This window comes from Rutilus rutilus (genome assembly GCF_951802725.1).
Source record: "Rutilus rutilus genome assembly, chromosome: 19".
Lineage (NCBI taxonomy): Eukaryota > Metazoa > Chordata > Actinopteri > Cypriniformes > Leuciscidae > Rutilus > Rutilus rutilus.
In genome coordinates, this window is record NC_140232.1 from 24,121,652 (window position 1) to 24,136,353 (window position 14,702).

General features: G+C 38.0%; 3 protein-coding genes across 5 annotated transcripts in view; 1 reads left to right on the forward strand and 2 right to left on the reverse strand.

The window, feature by feature from the left end:
- Positions 1-601: 601 nt before the first annotated feature.
- ela2l (elastase 2 like) lies at positions 602-3,193 on the forward strand. Its single transcript, XM_084388748.1, has 8 exons — positions 602-737; positions 933-1,021; positions 1,535-1,632; positions 1,724-1,846; positions 1,943-2,079; positions 2,169-2,314; positions 2,852-3,004; positions 3,102-3,193. Exons 1-8 carry the CDS (start codon positions 701-703, stop codon positions 3,117-3,119), a joined length of 801 nt encoding a protein of 266 aa, XP_084244874.1. The 5' UTR covers positions 602-700; the 3' UTR covers positions 3,120-3,193.
- Positions 3,194-3,568: 375 nt separating this feature from the next.
- On the reverse strand, positions 3,569-9,930 carry alas2 (aminolevulinate, delta-, synthase 2). 2 transcript variants are annotated; one of them, XM_084388746.1, is made up of 11 exons: positions 9,817-9,930; positions 8,768-8,929; positions 8,407-8,577; positions 7,559-7,636; positions 7,000-7,222; positions 6,600-6,784; positions 6,239-6,418; positions 5,382-5,546; positions 4,991-5,259; positions 4,731-4,893; positions 3,569-4,284 (listed from the first exon to the last, which is right to left on the reverse strand). In XM_084388746.1, the coding sequence occupies exons 2-11, from the start codon at positions 8,916-8,918 to the stop codon at positions 4,118-4,120; spliced, it is 1,752 nt and encodes a 583-aa protein (XP_084244872.1). In that variant the 5' UTR covers positions 8,919-8,929; positions 9,817-9,930; the 3' UTR covers positions 3,569-4,117. The 2 variants fall into 2 exon arrangements, with proteins under 2 accessions (XP_084244872.1, XP_084244873.1); XM_084388747.1 differs by lacking the exon at positions 9,817-9,930 and adding an exon at positions 9,115-9,175.
- A 166-nt stretch (positions 9,931-10,096) lies between these two features.
- itpr3 (inositol 1,4,5-trisphosphate receptor, type 3) overlaps positions 10,097-14,702 on the reverse strand; it is a 30,094-nt gene continuing 25,488 nt past the window's right edge. For both annotated transcript variants that reach the window (XM_084388901.1, XM_084388900.1), the window contains 9 exons: positions 14,492-14,664; positions 14,236-14,400; positions 13,371-13,560; positions 13,132-13,212; positions 12,917-13,038; positions 12,665-12,830; positions 11,851-12,011; positions 11,508-11,669; positions 10,097-11,403 (listed from right to left, as the gene is read on the reverse strand). In XM_084388901.1, the coding sequence (XP_084245027.1) occupies positions 11,281-11,403; positions 11,508-11,669; positions 11,851-12,011; positions 12,665-12,830; positions 12,917-13,038; positions 13,132-13,212; positions 13,371-13,560; positions 14,236-14,400; positions 14,492-14,664 (1,343 nt within the window). In that variant the 3' untranslated portion in view covers positions 10,097-11,280. The remainder of the gene's footprint in view (positions 11,404-11,507; positions 11,670-11,850; positions 12,012-12,664; positions 12,831-12,916; positions 13,039-13,131; positions 13,213-13,370; positions 13,561-14,235; positions 14,401-14,491; positions 14,665-14,702) is intronic.

Below are 14,702 nucleotides of genomic sequence, written 5' to 3' on the forward strand. Positions count from 1 at the left end.
CCTTTCGGTTGTATTGCATTGGCCCCCCGAAATGCAACTTTACACCTGCCCCAGCAGAGGTCTGTGCACACCTCTGACCGATAGTATTTTCATTACCTTTTGACTTTGTAGATAAACGTCCCAAAATATCAGTTATCTTGTGGTACTGCATGTGAAAGCGGCCTGTGAAATGCACAGATGACATCCTGATATAAACAATAACACCTTGTGCACAAAGCCCGTGCTTAACAAATATACATTTCATAACATATTAGAATTTTTTAGCTGAATCTTGTGAGAGGAAATTAGCTATTAACAAGAATTTATAACAAACATAGAGGCCTATATAAATAAATTAGCAGTTAATAATATCATGTCTTTTCGGTTTGGTCTTCAACTAAATACATTTATCCAAAGAAATGGTGAAAATAAAGTGGCAAACTGTATAAAAGGTGGTTCTGAAATGAAATGAAATGTGAGAACGTAACAAATGTTCAAGGTGTTAATCAATAGCAAAAATGACTTTAAATGATTTGATTATTTGCGGTGAAATATCAAGGTCAAAGTGTATCAAGTGGGGCTATTTTATTTGTTTTTCCTAAAGCAGTCAAGGACATTCGTTCCAAACGATTGCTTAACCGTGGTCATACATTACGCTGAAAGTGATGTGGTGAGTATATAAGCCACAGCAGAGAGGGCAAACGTTGAAGATACATCCACGATGAAGTTTCTGGTCTTTGCTGTTCTGGTTGTTGGAGGTAAGAATCCTTTCAAAACTGATAATATATAGTAGTACTATTTTTAGGGTCTGGTAATGCCATGCAGCATCATTATTAATTTTTATTCAAATGATTAAAACTTTTTATTTATTTTTATAATATTTAAAAACATGTTTAATTAATTTAAATATTTATTGCAATCAAAAAAGCATGACGTGTTATGTTTTACCTCAGCTTACGGATGTGGGCTGCCCACCTTCCCTCCTATTGTGACGAGGGTTGTGGGCGGTGTGGATGTCCGTCCGCACAGCTGGCCCTGGCAGGTAGATGCACATTCAATTCATTTTTTAATAGAAATGTTGACTGAAACTTTTGACAAAACATTTTAAAATCAGCACACTTGCTCCCACAAAAAAAAATCATATGTATATATATATATGTGTTTGTGTGTGTGTGTGTGTGTGTGTGTGTGTGTGTATGCGTGAACAAACAAATAAACGTTCCTCAAAAGCCTGATGTATCATATTTGATACATTTTAACATAATTTCTTTTTAAATTATGTATGGATAATCAGGTAAATCTAAGTTGCTTCAGTCTAGTGAATGTTCATCTTTCAGTTATTTACTTGACCTGAAGAGGGACGTTTTTGGAATTGTACTAAAAGGCTATTACTAAACTATCAATCAGACAACAGAAGGCATGTAGTAGATTGTGTCCAACAGGTGTTTCAGCAAAGTTTTTAGAGGCCTTAGAAATGTATTGGGTTCATATTTGCCGACTTACAAACAAAAGGACACAAGGAAGTCAACTGACCCCTGTTCTGTTCTTCACCCAGGTCTCCCTCCAGTACCAGAGTGGTAGTAGCTGGTACCACACTTGTGGAGGCAGCCTTATTTCCAATGAGTGGGTTCTGACTGCTGCTCACTGCATCAGGTTAGTCTGAGGAATAGGCTGATGATCTTAAACATGGCATTACTTACCACTTGTTTCTGAAATGCTTTGTTTTTCTCTTGTGGCCTTGCAGCAGTAGCAGAACTTACAGGGTGTTTCTGGGAAAACATAACCTGAAGGAGGAGGACAACGGATCTCTCGCCATTTCTCCTAGCAAGATCATTGTCCATGAGGACTGGAATTCCTTCAGAATCCGGTACTTGGGCCAAAAGACTCCTCACAAAGAACAGATTTAAACAATTTAGTAATGAGTGCAATGAGATTTAGTTTTAATGTTGTCTCTGGACCGCAGTAATGACATCGCCCTGATCAAACTGGAGAGTCCTGTCACCACTAGTGAAACTATCACACCTGCATGTCTTCCTACGGATGGCGATGTTCTGCCCCACAATGCTCCCTGCTACGTCACTGGCTGGGGACGTCTCTACAGTAAGTAACGCTAATGGATATGGATCATGTTGTGTTGAACTGAGACAGGCAACACAATCACAGAAAATGTTTCTTCTTTTCTTCTCTAGCCAATGGACCTATTGCTGATATCCTTCAGCAGGCTCTCCTGCCTGTGGTGGATTACGCCACCTGCTCCAAGTCTGACTGGTGGGGCTCTCAGGTCACACAAAGCATGGTCTGCGCTGGTGGAGATGGTGTTGTTGCTGGATGTAATGTAAGGAGATCCTTGTGACTTACATATAGCCTACTGTGCAGTACACGCGTTAAAGCTGGAATACACTACATGAAATCTGAACAAATTTTTAAAACGCTAGGCATCATCACTTGCTGACTTCGTAATGAGAAAAACTGAGTGACTGAGGATCACACCCTACCAGACCTTCAGGTCGTTCTGAACATAGTCATGCAGAAACATGGAGATAAATGGCAGATGAAGTTTTGAAATCGGCTCAAGATATCCAATATGTTTTGATATCCTCCGTCCAGACAGAATCAGTGTGAAGCTAAAAAATGAAATCGGAGTCTTTGCCCGTAATACACTACGTGATTTTCTATTAAAACAATCAACGCCCTGACTTTCGGCAACTAACGTTGATTCGTCCAGACTGTAAATCAGGGCAAAAAGCTGACCAAAAGTCATGTAGTGTATTGCAGCCTTTCATTTCATACATAAAGTAAAAGACATGACGAAATGTTCAATAAATGTAAAGGATATTTTCATCAAAAGACAAAAACAATTGTAACACAACAGGGCGACTCTGGTGGCCCCCTGAACTGTGCTGCTAGCGACGGCACTTGGGAGGTTCATGGTATTGTGAGCTTTGGTTCAGGCCTGAGCTGCAACTATTCCAAGAAGCCCACCGTTTTCACTCGTGTGAGCGCCTACATTGACTGGATCAGCAAGGTAAGTGTTTTACATTAACAAACACGCTAAATAACTTGTCATTATGGAAAATACTGTAATACAATTGAAAATCTTTTCCCTTTTTAATCTCTTACAGAACATGGCCAGCTATTAAAGATCAAACTGAAAAATGGGATTTGTATCATCGATGTTTTGAACAATAAAAAGTATTAAACGACACATAAGAAAGTTGTGTAATGTATTTGCACTATAAGTAAATTTTTTCATTATTTATAACATTATAAATACACGAATGAAATGCACTAGTAATTTCAGTACAAATTTCTTGTCAGTGGTGTTTGTCAAAATTATGAGATCTCGTAGCTCAGTAAGTCACATTTCCAATAGAGTCCGGCAGGTGGCAGTGTGGTGTTTCATTTTGATTGGGTCCCATCCAAGACGATTTTATATGGTTTTAATTTTAAGTCACAGTTGACCATCGTTTGTTAGTGTTTTGCAAATGTTCTTCAGGCATAAAATTAAACATAAAAATTCATAGTACAAAATATATACTGCTTTTTGGGGTTTTTGTAACCAAGTGGTTGTAAGTAGTTATCAGAGGCATTTTGTTTAAACTGACCATATTTATTGATTTTTTTTTTTCATTCATGAATTTGAGTGCAAGAGAATAAAACGGCCCAAAACAGGAAGGGGATATGTGGCATAGTCGCAGTGTAAGCTGTTATTAAACATGATCTTTCATGCATATGTATAGCCAACATACAATAACATCTTGGGGTATTATTGAAAATCATGATTGAGATTCATATATTCAATAATAGTAAACTACCAAAAAGTGCCCGTGTGCAGGTTTGCGGTCATGCAGAGGGGACACACAGTTAATGTGGAATTCAGTCAAGTCTTAATATCTCATTTTAGTGGTACACTTATGAATGTGAAAACAAATTCTTCTTGCATCATTAACAGTCACAGCAAACAATACATAAACACTACTTTTGCCACAAACATTGCTTTATATGATTTAGGACATTTTGAGCACCCTCTACATTTATTTTATATACCATGAAAATATTCTAGATTGGAAGAGGATTTTCTTGAAGATTCAATCAAATCTGATGAATCAGATCTTCATCTTGGTCTGTTGAAACTCATTCACTGTGCAGCCACAGTGATGTACCTCGGCTCCATGTTACCAAAGTAGGACTTCTCCCACTCGCTCATGAGGTCAAAATGGAGAGGCCGATCACAGAAGGTGCATGAGGCCATAGCCGGTCCATTCAGCGGAAGTCCAACCTCCTGCCAGACATCCAACAGTTTCTCTGTCCAACATAAAATATGATTAAAAATACATATGTGAATCATATTCAGTGTAAAATGAAACCACGTCTGGGGACATCCCTATGACAATGGCAGATGTCGTGTAACAAATTAAATTAAGATCAGAGTGTTACGAAAACCTATTTGAAAACTAAACTGCTATTCTGTATAGTGGCCCCAGCATTATAGAAATTAAACTATAGACCTTATTCAGGTGTGAAAGCGAAGCTTCCGCTTTGGCATCCGCCGTAAAAAGCTGTATAAAGCTCCTCGATCACTTATCATTTTGGATAACTCGTGTTGCCTGTAGTTTTTTGTCATCTGAAATTCCTTGAAAATATATTTTTGCATTGTTTCGTGAGCAGAACATTATGTCTATCCCTCACAGCCTCGCTTTCATTCCCGTTTAAAAATTCCTGTGAATAAGGTCTATCGCATGACCACTCACCCACAAAGTAGTTCATCATAATGGGGTTGTGGAAAGGAGAAGGAGCCAACCGCAGTAGCTCCTCCCCACGAGGCACTGTCGGGTAATTTATGGCCTGCACATAGATGTTGTGTTTCTCCAGCAGAACATCACACACCTTGGAGTTTTTCGCTGCATTTCCAACCTGAAATATTAGATTTAAAGTTCAAACATTTATACTTGTGCGGACCAAGTCTGAGGGGTGGTTTATACATATACAATTAAACTAATCAAACACTGACCCGTATAGGAATGATGTGGCTGGGGCAGTTGACCACAGGCAGCCCAGCGTCCAGCAGCAGCTGTCTCATGAGTTTGACGTTTCTCTGATGGGCTCTACGCAAGGCCTGGCCCTCTGCGCTCTTCAGCACTCGCACCGATTCCAGAGCCCCCGCCAGCACCATGGGAGGCAATGAGGTAGTGAAGATAAACCCGGCGGCGAACGAGCGCACAGTGTCCACCAGGGCGGCAGTGCTGGCTATGTACCCTCCCACACATCCAAATGCCTTGCCTACAGATATTTCAAACAATGTAACCATCTTGATGAAAAGGATCAGGGCAAGAACACAGGTGAATGACATTGACTAGTACTGGATAAAATCATCCACTTGACATTGACTGCATCTGTCTTACCCAGAGTTCCAGAGACAATATCGATCTTGTGCATGATGTTGTCTCTCTCTCCTACACCTGCTCCATGAGCCCCATACAGTCCGACAGCATGGACTTCATCCACAAAAGTCAGAGCACCATATTTGTGTGCTACGTCACACAGTTCTTCTAGAGGGCAAATTGCACCTGAGAAACAAATTGAGATTGTCATTCATTCAGCTGTATTTAGTTGAATCAGTATTACTGACTGATGCAGCATCAGGCAAAAGCAATAGATTTCAGTTACAGATGGAGAGTAGAAATGCACTATAATCAGTTTGCCATGATTCATTTATTCCATGAGCCAAAGAGTCTGATAAAAGGGTGGTTGCCAAGAAAAAGTGAGTAGTATTTGGCTGGTCATGTGATCTCAAAATGGCCGCCCCAATAAGGCTCCATGTAAAATAAAACAGTATAAGGCTACTGATGAGTGGGATCTTCATTTTATGTGAGTGTACATGATACTATATAATTTATTTTTAATAAGGAAAGAAAATTCTGAGTGCACTTGTTTTCAATTAATGTACTTTTTTTTTAGCATCACTAATTAATGATACAAAAGTAACCCAGCAGTTTATTATAGATGCTTCATTTTACATTTCTGCATTTGGAAGATGGTTTTATCCAAATAAGCTTACATTGCATTCCAGTTTTACACCGTATCGGTACATGTTTTCCATGGGAATCGAACCTATGACATTGGCGTTGGTTTTTTTGTCAGATTTTGCTATTTTGAATTGGAATTATAGCCTATATTTTTCATGATTCATGCAGAATTCATCATTTTGATACTAGGAAACAAACTCTTTTGAATCAATTGTGTGATTTCTTCTACTCACCATCCATTGAATGCACAGTCTCAAAAGCCACGATTTTAGGTGTGAGTGGATCTGAGCGGCTGAGTAGTTCCTCCAGGTGACCGGCATCATTGTGTCGGAAAATGAAACGTTTAGCCCCACTGTTCCGGATGCCCTGGATCATGGAGGCGTGATTGCCCATGTCTGAGTAAATCTCACACCCTTTGCAGAGAAAATACATTTTTAGAGGAATTTCAGAAGATACACTACCGTTTAAAAGTTTGGGGTCAGTAAGATTTGATTGTATTATTATTATTGAAATATAGTCAATATAAAACCTAAATTCCTTAATTAATTCACACATTCATTAAGCAAAGGCAGTTCATTCTGTTTTGTTTGATACCTGGGAGCATTTTAGCCAAAGTAAAAAGGGTGGAATCATTGGCAACAAAGCAGGAAGAAAAGACTAGTGCTCCATCTTTCAGGTGTAAACGGGCCAGCTCACTCTCCAGGGCCACGTGATAGTTACTCGTCCCAGAGATATTTCGGGTTCCACCTGCTCCTGCACCATGCCTCTCCAAAGCCTCTCTGAGATACAATGAAAGTTGTGATCAACCAGTTAGCTTTAGCAGCCATACTATATGTATATCCAAAAGCAAACAATTAGAAACAATCCTACAGTATATTTGAAAATGTATAGTTTAAGTTAGCGTCCTTTGCCCAAACCTTCATTTGTTCTTTCTCTACGTATAATAACAAATGATGGCAAACATTTGTTTCATTGTCTGTTTTATGTTACTGACCTTATGGCCTTGACAACTCTGGGATGTCGGCTCATGCCCAGGTAATCATTACTGCACCATACAGACACCTGGGAACCCAAGCGTCCAGGGATGGAGTAGTCCTCAGCAAAAGGGAAAACCTCTGCAAAACGGTTCACCGTCTTAAAGATGCGGTAGGTATGGTCATTCATCTTTTCCACAATCTTCTGAGTGAAGAAGTCATCGTAGTTGAAACTGGCTGTGGCTGAATTATTTAAAGAGTAATTACCACAGTCAATAAGTGAGGAAGAAAGGCAGGAATGAAAGAAGATTGACACTAAGTGCTGCAGAATATACAGTATATATTAAACAACAGTCTTGGATCAATTTGATAACTTGCCTTTTACTCACCATCCAGTATTCCTAATTATGTCATATTATCATTCCATTATTCCATTAGGTCAGTTATAAAAACAGATATTTTCAGTTTTGGCAGTCTAATCAAACTATGAAACAAAAATTTGATGTTGAATATAATACTGCAGATTTAGTAGTATACCATTGTACTGTAAATCATTAAGGAAAATGCGGCCAGACTCACCAAAATTGTCCTGGAGAAGGTGTGTAGGACCAGAGGACTGGTGACTTTGCAAGCCACTGAACATCGAGCTCATTAAACCTGGAGAAAACAAGGCATCAGTTTGTCAGAAATTCATCAAACAAACACAAAATCCAGTTTCTTCGCTCTGTTTTCACACTGAAATCACTTTAACATGCAAAGTGTAGTCCCAGACTAAAATGCATGTTTGAGCTGTTTTAACTGAAAGCAACTTGCCGTAGTTTTGTCCCAAGATGCACACCAGTAATGTTTTTTTATAAGGCACGTTTATAAAAGCTACTTAAACGTCCTAATTGAACTAAGGCCTAATCCTGGCTTAATCTAAGCCTGGTCTGTGAAACCAGGCCTAAGTGTTTTGCATTTAATGCCACTGTTTAAATCTTGTCTTTTCTTTAAATTACAGGCTATGCAGTATAAACTATATGCGCAGTGCTTCAAAAACCAAAAACTACAATTTTCCAATTACGGTAGGTATTATTTTGTAGTACACATGCGGCTGTGTGAAGTTTAATCTGTAATGTGATTGTCTGAAGACTAGCTTTTGTTACATCAGCAGTCTGAGTCATCATCTGCCTGCTATTCACAGCTGAGGAGTCTCTCAAACTGGAGTTAAATGGTGCAAATTGCAGAGAGGAGAATCCTCTCCAAGCTGCATGCTATTATGTAAAATGCATCCAACCGCTGCATGATACCACTCAGACAAAAGAGCCTCTTCAGCAGTGACTCATTATACTGTGGTGGCAAAAAGAGACATGCAGGCAAATAAGATGCTAAAAGACATCAATCAGTCATTCAGTCTATGAATCTATCACACAGAGTTCTTTTTTTACCTGTGGTGTCTTGATTCTCTAGATTAGGCTGAACATCCTCTTGTACTTGAGGACTTGCTTTGACCAGTCCAATCTTCGAGGAAACGAAAGGACAGCTTTGGGACATGGAGATCGCCACCTGAGTCGCTGTGGTCGCCAGTTGTCGCTTTGGCTCCTTGTGAGGGACCAGGCCTGAACACAATAAGTAGACCTACATGAATGTGTCTATCTGGGTGCTGATTTAGAATAGGCCTACTTGGTCATTGTACATCAAATTTGAATTACAGAATATTATAAATATGGAAAATTATTGTCATTATTGTATCTGGTATAGTAAACATTACAATGATACACTATAGAAAATATAGAAAACAACAGCTACCATTTCCCTCAGAGGATTGGGTGGCTTTTACAGAGATCTGGCGGACAATGATCGGACATCGGTCAGCCAAGCCGAGGTAAGCTGCCACATTCCTTAGAGAAGGGCCTGGAGTGGACTTCAGGAATGGGCAGTGATGCAGAAAAGCAGACATTGTTTTAACAGCTGTAAACAATGGAAAAGATGTTGGTCAGTGGGACGAATATTTTCAAAATGACTTTAGCCTATTAGATTCAAAGGAAAGAGGGCCAGCTAAAAATAATGATTAGGCTATAAAATATTAATATGTAATATGTCACCCTCAAGTGACCCTATCCCAAATTTCGAGCAGTGGATGTGTGGGCGGGCACCTGGGCGCGGCCGATAGCGCTCCTTATCTGGAACGCGCAGACTCACGCTTTTCACGGCACGCCGTTCTAAGAGTTAAAAGCTGACGTCATATATATTGATAAAGGCTAGATTATACTTACCGAGAAGTTTCAACCATATTACAATGGCCCAAAACAACAACAAAGAAAAAATTTAAACAAACTAATTTCACTCATATTACATTATTATTTATAATAATAACAATAACGACATTGTTGTTAATATAATGATAATCAGCATAATACTAGGCTAATAATAATAACAACAACAACTTAATTTTATATTATGTGAAATAGGCTAATATAATAATATGCTATAAAACCACACACACAATTCCTTTTACCTATTTATCTTTCTAGGTATAGTTGTTGTTGAAAGACCTAATATGTAGTGTCTTTGTTTAATATTCCTGTGGCTGAGGTAACATTCAAAATCACTTATGAGCATCAATGGATCAGAAAAAAAACATTTTCTATTTTTTTTTATATATATAAATTAAGGCTTGACAATTAACTTTATAGCCTTATTTGAGACTGATCATGTCTTTTGAAATAATGTAATTTACAGAATTTTAATTTCCAGAAGGTGACGTTATACTTGTAAAGCCTTTGTTGTAAAATTATGCGACACAGATTGTTCCCATTTTAAATATTGAGTTAATATTGCGGAAAACATTAGCCTACCTGTTGACCTGCACTGAGGACGAACTTCTGAACGGCGCACGACACTCAAACGAACAGCGAAGGAATAGAGCCCGTCAGTCACTCTGCTCACACCCTAATACTGCGAACTGTGCTGACAGAAGGATGTAATCTCACACAAGTCAAGTCAATGGACACAACTGCACTATACCGACTACAAATTACTTTTACTTTGGGAAAAGAATAAAAAAATCGTAGTATTGTGTATAATTAGTTTATTTTACTGTCCTTTACCGTTTAATAATCTTGAGACACAAGAGGTGAAATGGCCGAATGTTTTATTTTGTATTTTGTGCAAACTTGGTGAGGCTCATATCAACATAAACAATATTAGTATAAATTGAGAATTATTTGGAATCAATAGTACAACCAATTAATTACACACTGGCTGTTAATAATAAGGCCGAAATACAAGTATGTTCCAGCATTCTTTTTGTGGCCATAAAAATCCACTTGATTTATAAGTCTTAGTCTGGGGCTAGTTGCATAACCATAACCATTATGTTAAGACTGAGTCTTAAGAGCTAGTATGAACAACTAGCAGTTAGTTAGGAGTATTCAGTCTTACTTTTGGGTTTCAAATTAGACCAATATACATTTTTAAGTTATAAACAGTCTTAAAGAAAAAGAACTGATGACTAACTATGACTAGTCTTAGCAGTTTATGCAACCGGCCCTCGGTTGCACAATGATTAAATAGACCCATATATAGATATACATGCATTATGTCTATTAAAACCATTAGGATGTCCGGAAAACTGATAAATAAGAAGTTGCTATTTTCCTGAGCAAAAGTTATGTTTTTTTAAGTCATTTTTAGGCACTTGTGACTTTTAGAATTAAAGCTGTATGAAATTTAACCATGGTTCTATACATTATTCCATTTATACAACACAGATTTATCTATATTAACATGTTAGCATTCATCATAATGTGGTTAAGACAGATCATGATATTACCCAAATCATCTCATATACAGTACATATCAAGCCAGGCGCATGAAGCTCATCCCTATAAATACAGCATGTGCACTCTCATCAGTGCATCTTAAAATGAACCATTTGACGATATTAACATACAATTATTCATGGTCTAAAACACATCAGCCTCACTTACAGTAATGCTACATGTATCCATACATCCAACAATGTTTTTGAAGATAAGCTATCAAACATATAAAAAAAAAAAAAAATGCTCTTAAAAAAAAGAAAAAGAAATAAAAACTTCATACTTTAAATAGAGAAAATGTGTGCATACTAAGAACTTTAGGTAATCAGCCCCTCAAAGAATGACTATTGAGTCAAGTAGTGCTTTTGTGGGTGTGTAGATCCAATCCGTCAATCCGTTTCAACAGTTGAACGCAACTTTTCCACATTGAGAAGTACACCAGCATCACATGATTACATTATTGCTTCTATAAAGTCACTGCAAGGTTAGATGGAGGAATTAGGCCTTGTAGACCTGATGATTTCCTCCAGCAGCACTAGGAGGCAGAGGCATCCCAGCGTTTGAGCCAGACTGTACATCCACAAAACCCATCCGCTGCCTTCTCTTCCTCTGCTCTGTCATCTAAATCAACCCATACACAACCATTATTTTATATGCTTGAGAATAATCTGAGAAATTAACAGCTTATTGTATAGTGCTGACTAAAGCTACATTGAGACATGTACCTGTTCTTTTAACTCTGTTAACTGGCTTGTGAGGTTCAAGACCACTTTCATGGTGGAGGTGAGCCTATCCTGCAGGTTCCTCATCTCATTCTGTTCTCCATCTCCCTCCGTTACAACTAGAGACATGGCCTGCATGCGTGGGAACCAATCCAGGTTCTTATTCTAACAAGAGGCGACAACAAGTCTGAATCAAAACCATTGCAAGGTGAATAAGAAAAATATAAAATTAATAAATACTATAATAGTAATCAAATAGAACTAAAATGACACTGGTAATAGTTATTAATACGTTGAGTGTGAGCGTTATCCAATCAGCTGGAGCTTTCCATTGTTTTAAATGTACCTTTATCATATGGGCCACGTAGCTCTCCGGGCCAGTGTAATCGGTCTTGTTTTTCTCCCGTACCAGCACAATGAAATAGAGGTAGTTCCAGATGTTGTGCTCCAATTTAATGTGTTCCTCGAACGACACGGTCTTGTTATCAAACTTGTCCCTCTCGAGACCTGTTGAAATACAAATATAGAGCAACTGCTTTATATAAAATTGCTTTATATTTGGGTGACTTTTATAAAGACTGTCAAGTACTACTTGGGTCATATTTAAAAAAAAAAACATATATATATTTTATATAAGGAGCATTGAGGTATTTAGTGCATCATGACATTTCAGGACAGTTTAGCATATTTTACCCCCCAAATCCATATCATAACAAAAATCAGTGTTGCATTGCAGTAATTATGCAAAAATGGGGTGGAAATGTGCTTAATTTTCATAAAAATAATGTCGCAATGCAAAAAGAAAAAATCTTTAGGGTCCTAAAAATAGGCTTCAAAAAATGATATACTATACTACTATTCAAAGGTTTGGGGTCAGTAAGATTTATTTATTTATTTAATAATGCAATTGTTTACAACATTGAAAATAATAAGAAACCAAATCAGTATATTAGAATGATTTCTGAAGGATCATGTGACACTGAAACCTGGAGTAATTATGCTGAAAATTCACCTTTGCCATCACAGGAATAAATTGAAATTTGATTTAACAAAATGTATATATATATATTTATATATAATAAACTTGGATTTTTCTCTCAGACAAGCAGTCACATTATCAGGCTGTAGCAATAACATGTATTTATCCATTGATTTCCTACCACAAATGAAACAGGTGGTCTTCAGTATCTCCTCTTTCTTCTGTTTTTCACTACGCAGGTCAGCGAAGGTGTCAATAATCACACCGAATATCAAGTTGAGAACAATAATGATGACAATGAAGTAGAAGAGAAGGTCATACACTACACGAGCAGGGAACAAAGGCTCCTGTAAGATGAACAACATAGCGTCAGTTGGGTTAGATTTTGTATTCAAATGTGCACATATTTAATTATGGTTGTGGGTCTCCATACATTCTTAGAGGGTTTGCGCAGAACATCTCCTACACCTCCTCCATTCCTCAGCCCATGATTCAGCACCGTAACGATACACATGAGGAGAGTGTCACATGCTCTCTCTGTGTTGTCTTCATCTTCTGCAAAGCCATACAAAAAAAATCATCACAGCCGAGTTCTGATGCCAGTACAATAATGATTAAATATTGTTTTGTTTTTAATGTTCTACTCACCCTCTGATGGTGCAATCATCCCAGTTTCCTCTGTGCAGTCCAATCCGTCTGCACTGCAGCTGCTCATGGAGTTATCTCTACCTGCTCAGAGGACAAATTACACCATAAAGCCTGTCAAAGTGGCATCAATGAATAATAAATGGTATATTTTAGTTCAAATTCATTATAAATGCTGGACTTGATCCTTTTCTGCAACATCTGTTTGGCTAAAAACTATTCGGATGGTGCATGCAATTTACCTGTATCTGGGCTAGCAAGCCTGTCCACTTCCATGATGAAGTCATTCCTGAGGAAGAGGAAGCCCACGATGGAGAACAGATAGACCAGGATGATGGCCAAGACAGCGGTGAGGAGAATAGAGCGGCCGTTACGTGTCACACTCTTGATGACGTTAAACAGAGTCTCCTCGCGGTAGATCAGATCAAACAACTGAAGGGGGTAAAAGAGGAACAAGAGGGGAAGTAGAGGATCAGTCTTTTAGTCGTAAACAATCATGTTACGCCACAGTTTCACAATTTGTTTCAAATGTATTCTGTTTCTACTGGCAAGTACAGCATCTCAGTTTTATTTATTCACCAAAAGTAGATTTTTTTGGCAATCAGCAATGCAAAAAGCAAACAAATAAAAAAGCTAGTTTATACTACCTTTCAAAAGCTTAGGGTTGGTAAGATTTTTTAATGTTTTAGAAAGAAATCCAAGTGAAATGCTTTATTTATGTTTTGTTTAATATTACTACCATTTAAAAATAGCTGAATTTTCAGCAGCCATTCATCATCCAGTCTTCAGTGTTACATGATTCTTCAGAAGTCATTCTAATATGCTGATTTGGTGCCCAAGAATAATTTATTATTATTACAGTATCACAGTTGAAAACAAATGTGCTGCTTAATATTTTGTGGAAACCATACTTTTCCCCCAGGATTCTTTGATGAATCCTCAATCCTCAACCACATTTATTTGAAAGGATCATTTTTAACACTGTAAATGTCTTTTGATCAATTTAACGCATCCTTGCAAAATGAAAGTATTCATTTCTTTGAGGAAAAAAAAATTCGTAATGACCCCAAACTTTTGAACGGTGGTAAAATAAGTTGACACACCCACCAATATGCTGTAGAAGAGCTCGTTGACAAACAGCCCCAGTGTGCTGGTTAACACATAGGCCAAGTGGTACAGGAACTCTACATCCATTACCATGGCTTTGTAGCCCATGATGAAGGTGCCATTGTTTCCCACAAAGCTCACCACAAACACTATCTTATTGATGAGCTGGTTAAAAAGAGAAAGAGGCACATTTTTAATGAAATCAGTTCACTTTGATTTAAGCAAACATACAGTAATATGTATTTCTAAGACTTACATTTAGAGCGCCCAGCAGCATAAGAGTTGGCCCGATGCCGAAGTGATAAATGCAGCGCAGGGTGATGGCGACAGTGAGGGACTGGAACCCATAGCGCCTGGATAACAGGCCCAAAACAGCCAATCCAGCGAAACACCAGAACAGCATAATCAGCAACGAAGAGTCTATGCTGCCTGGAGGCACAAAAGCAATTTACAAAGCCAACTGTTGG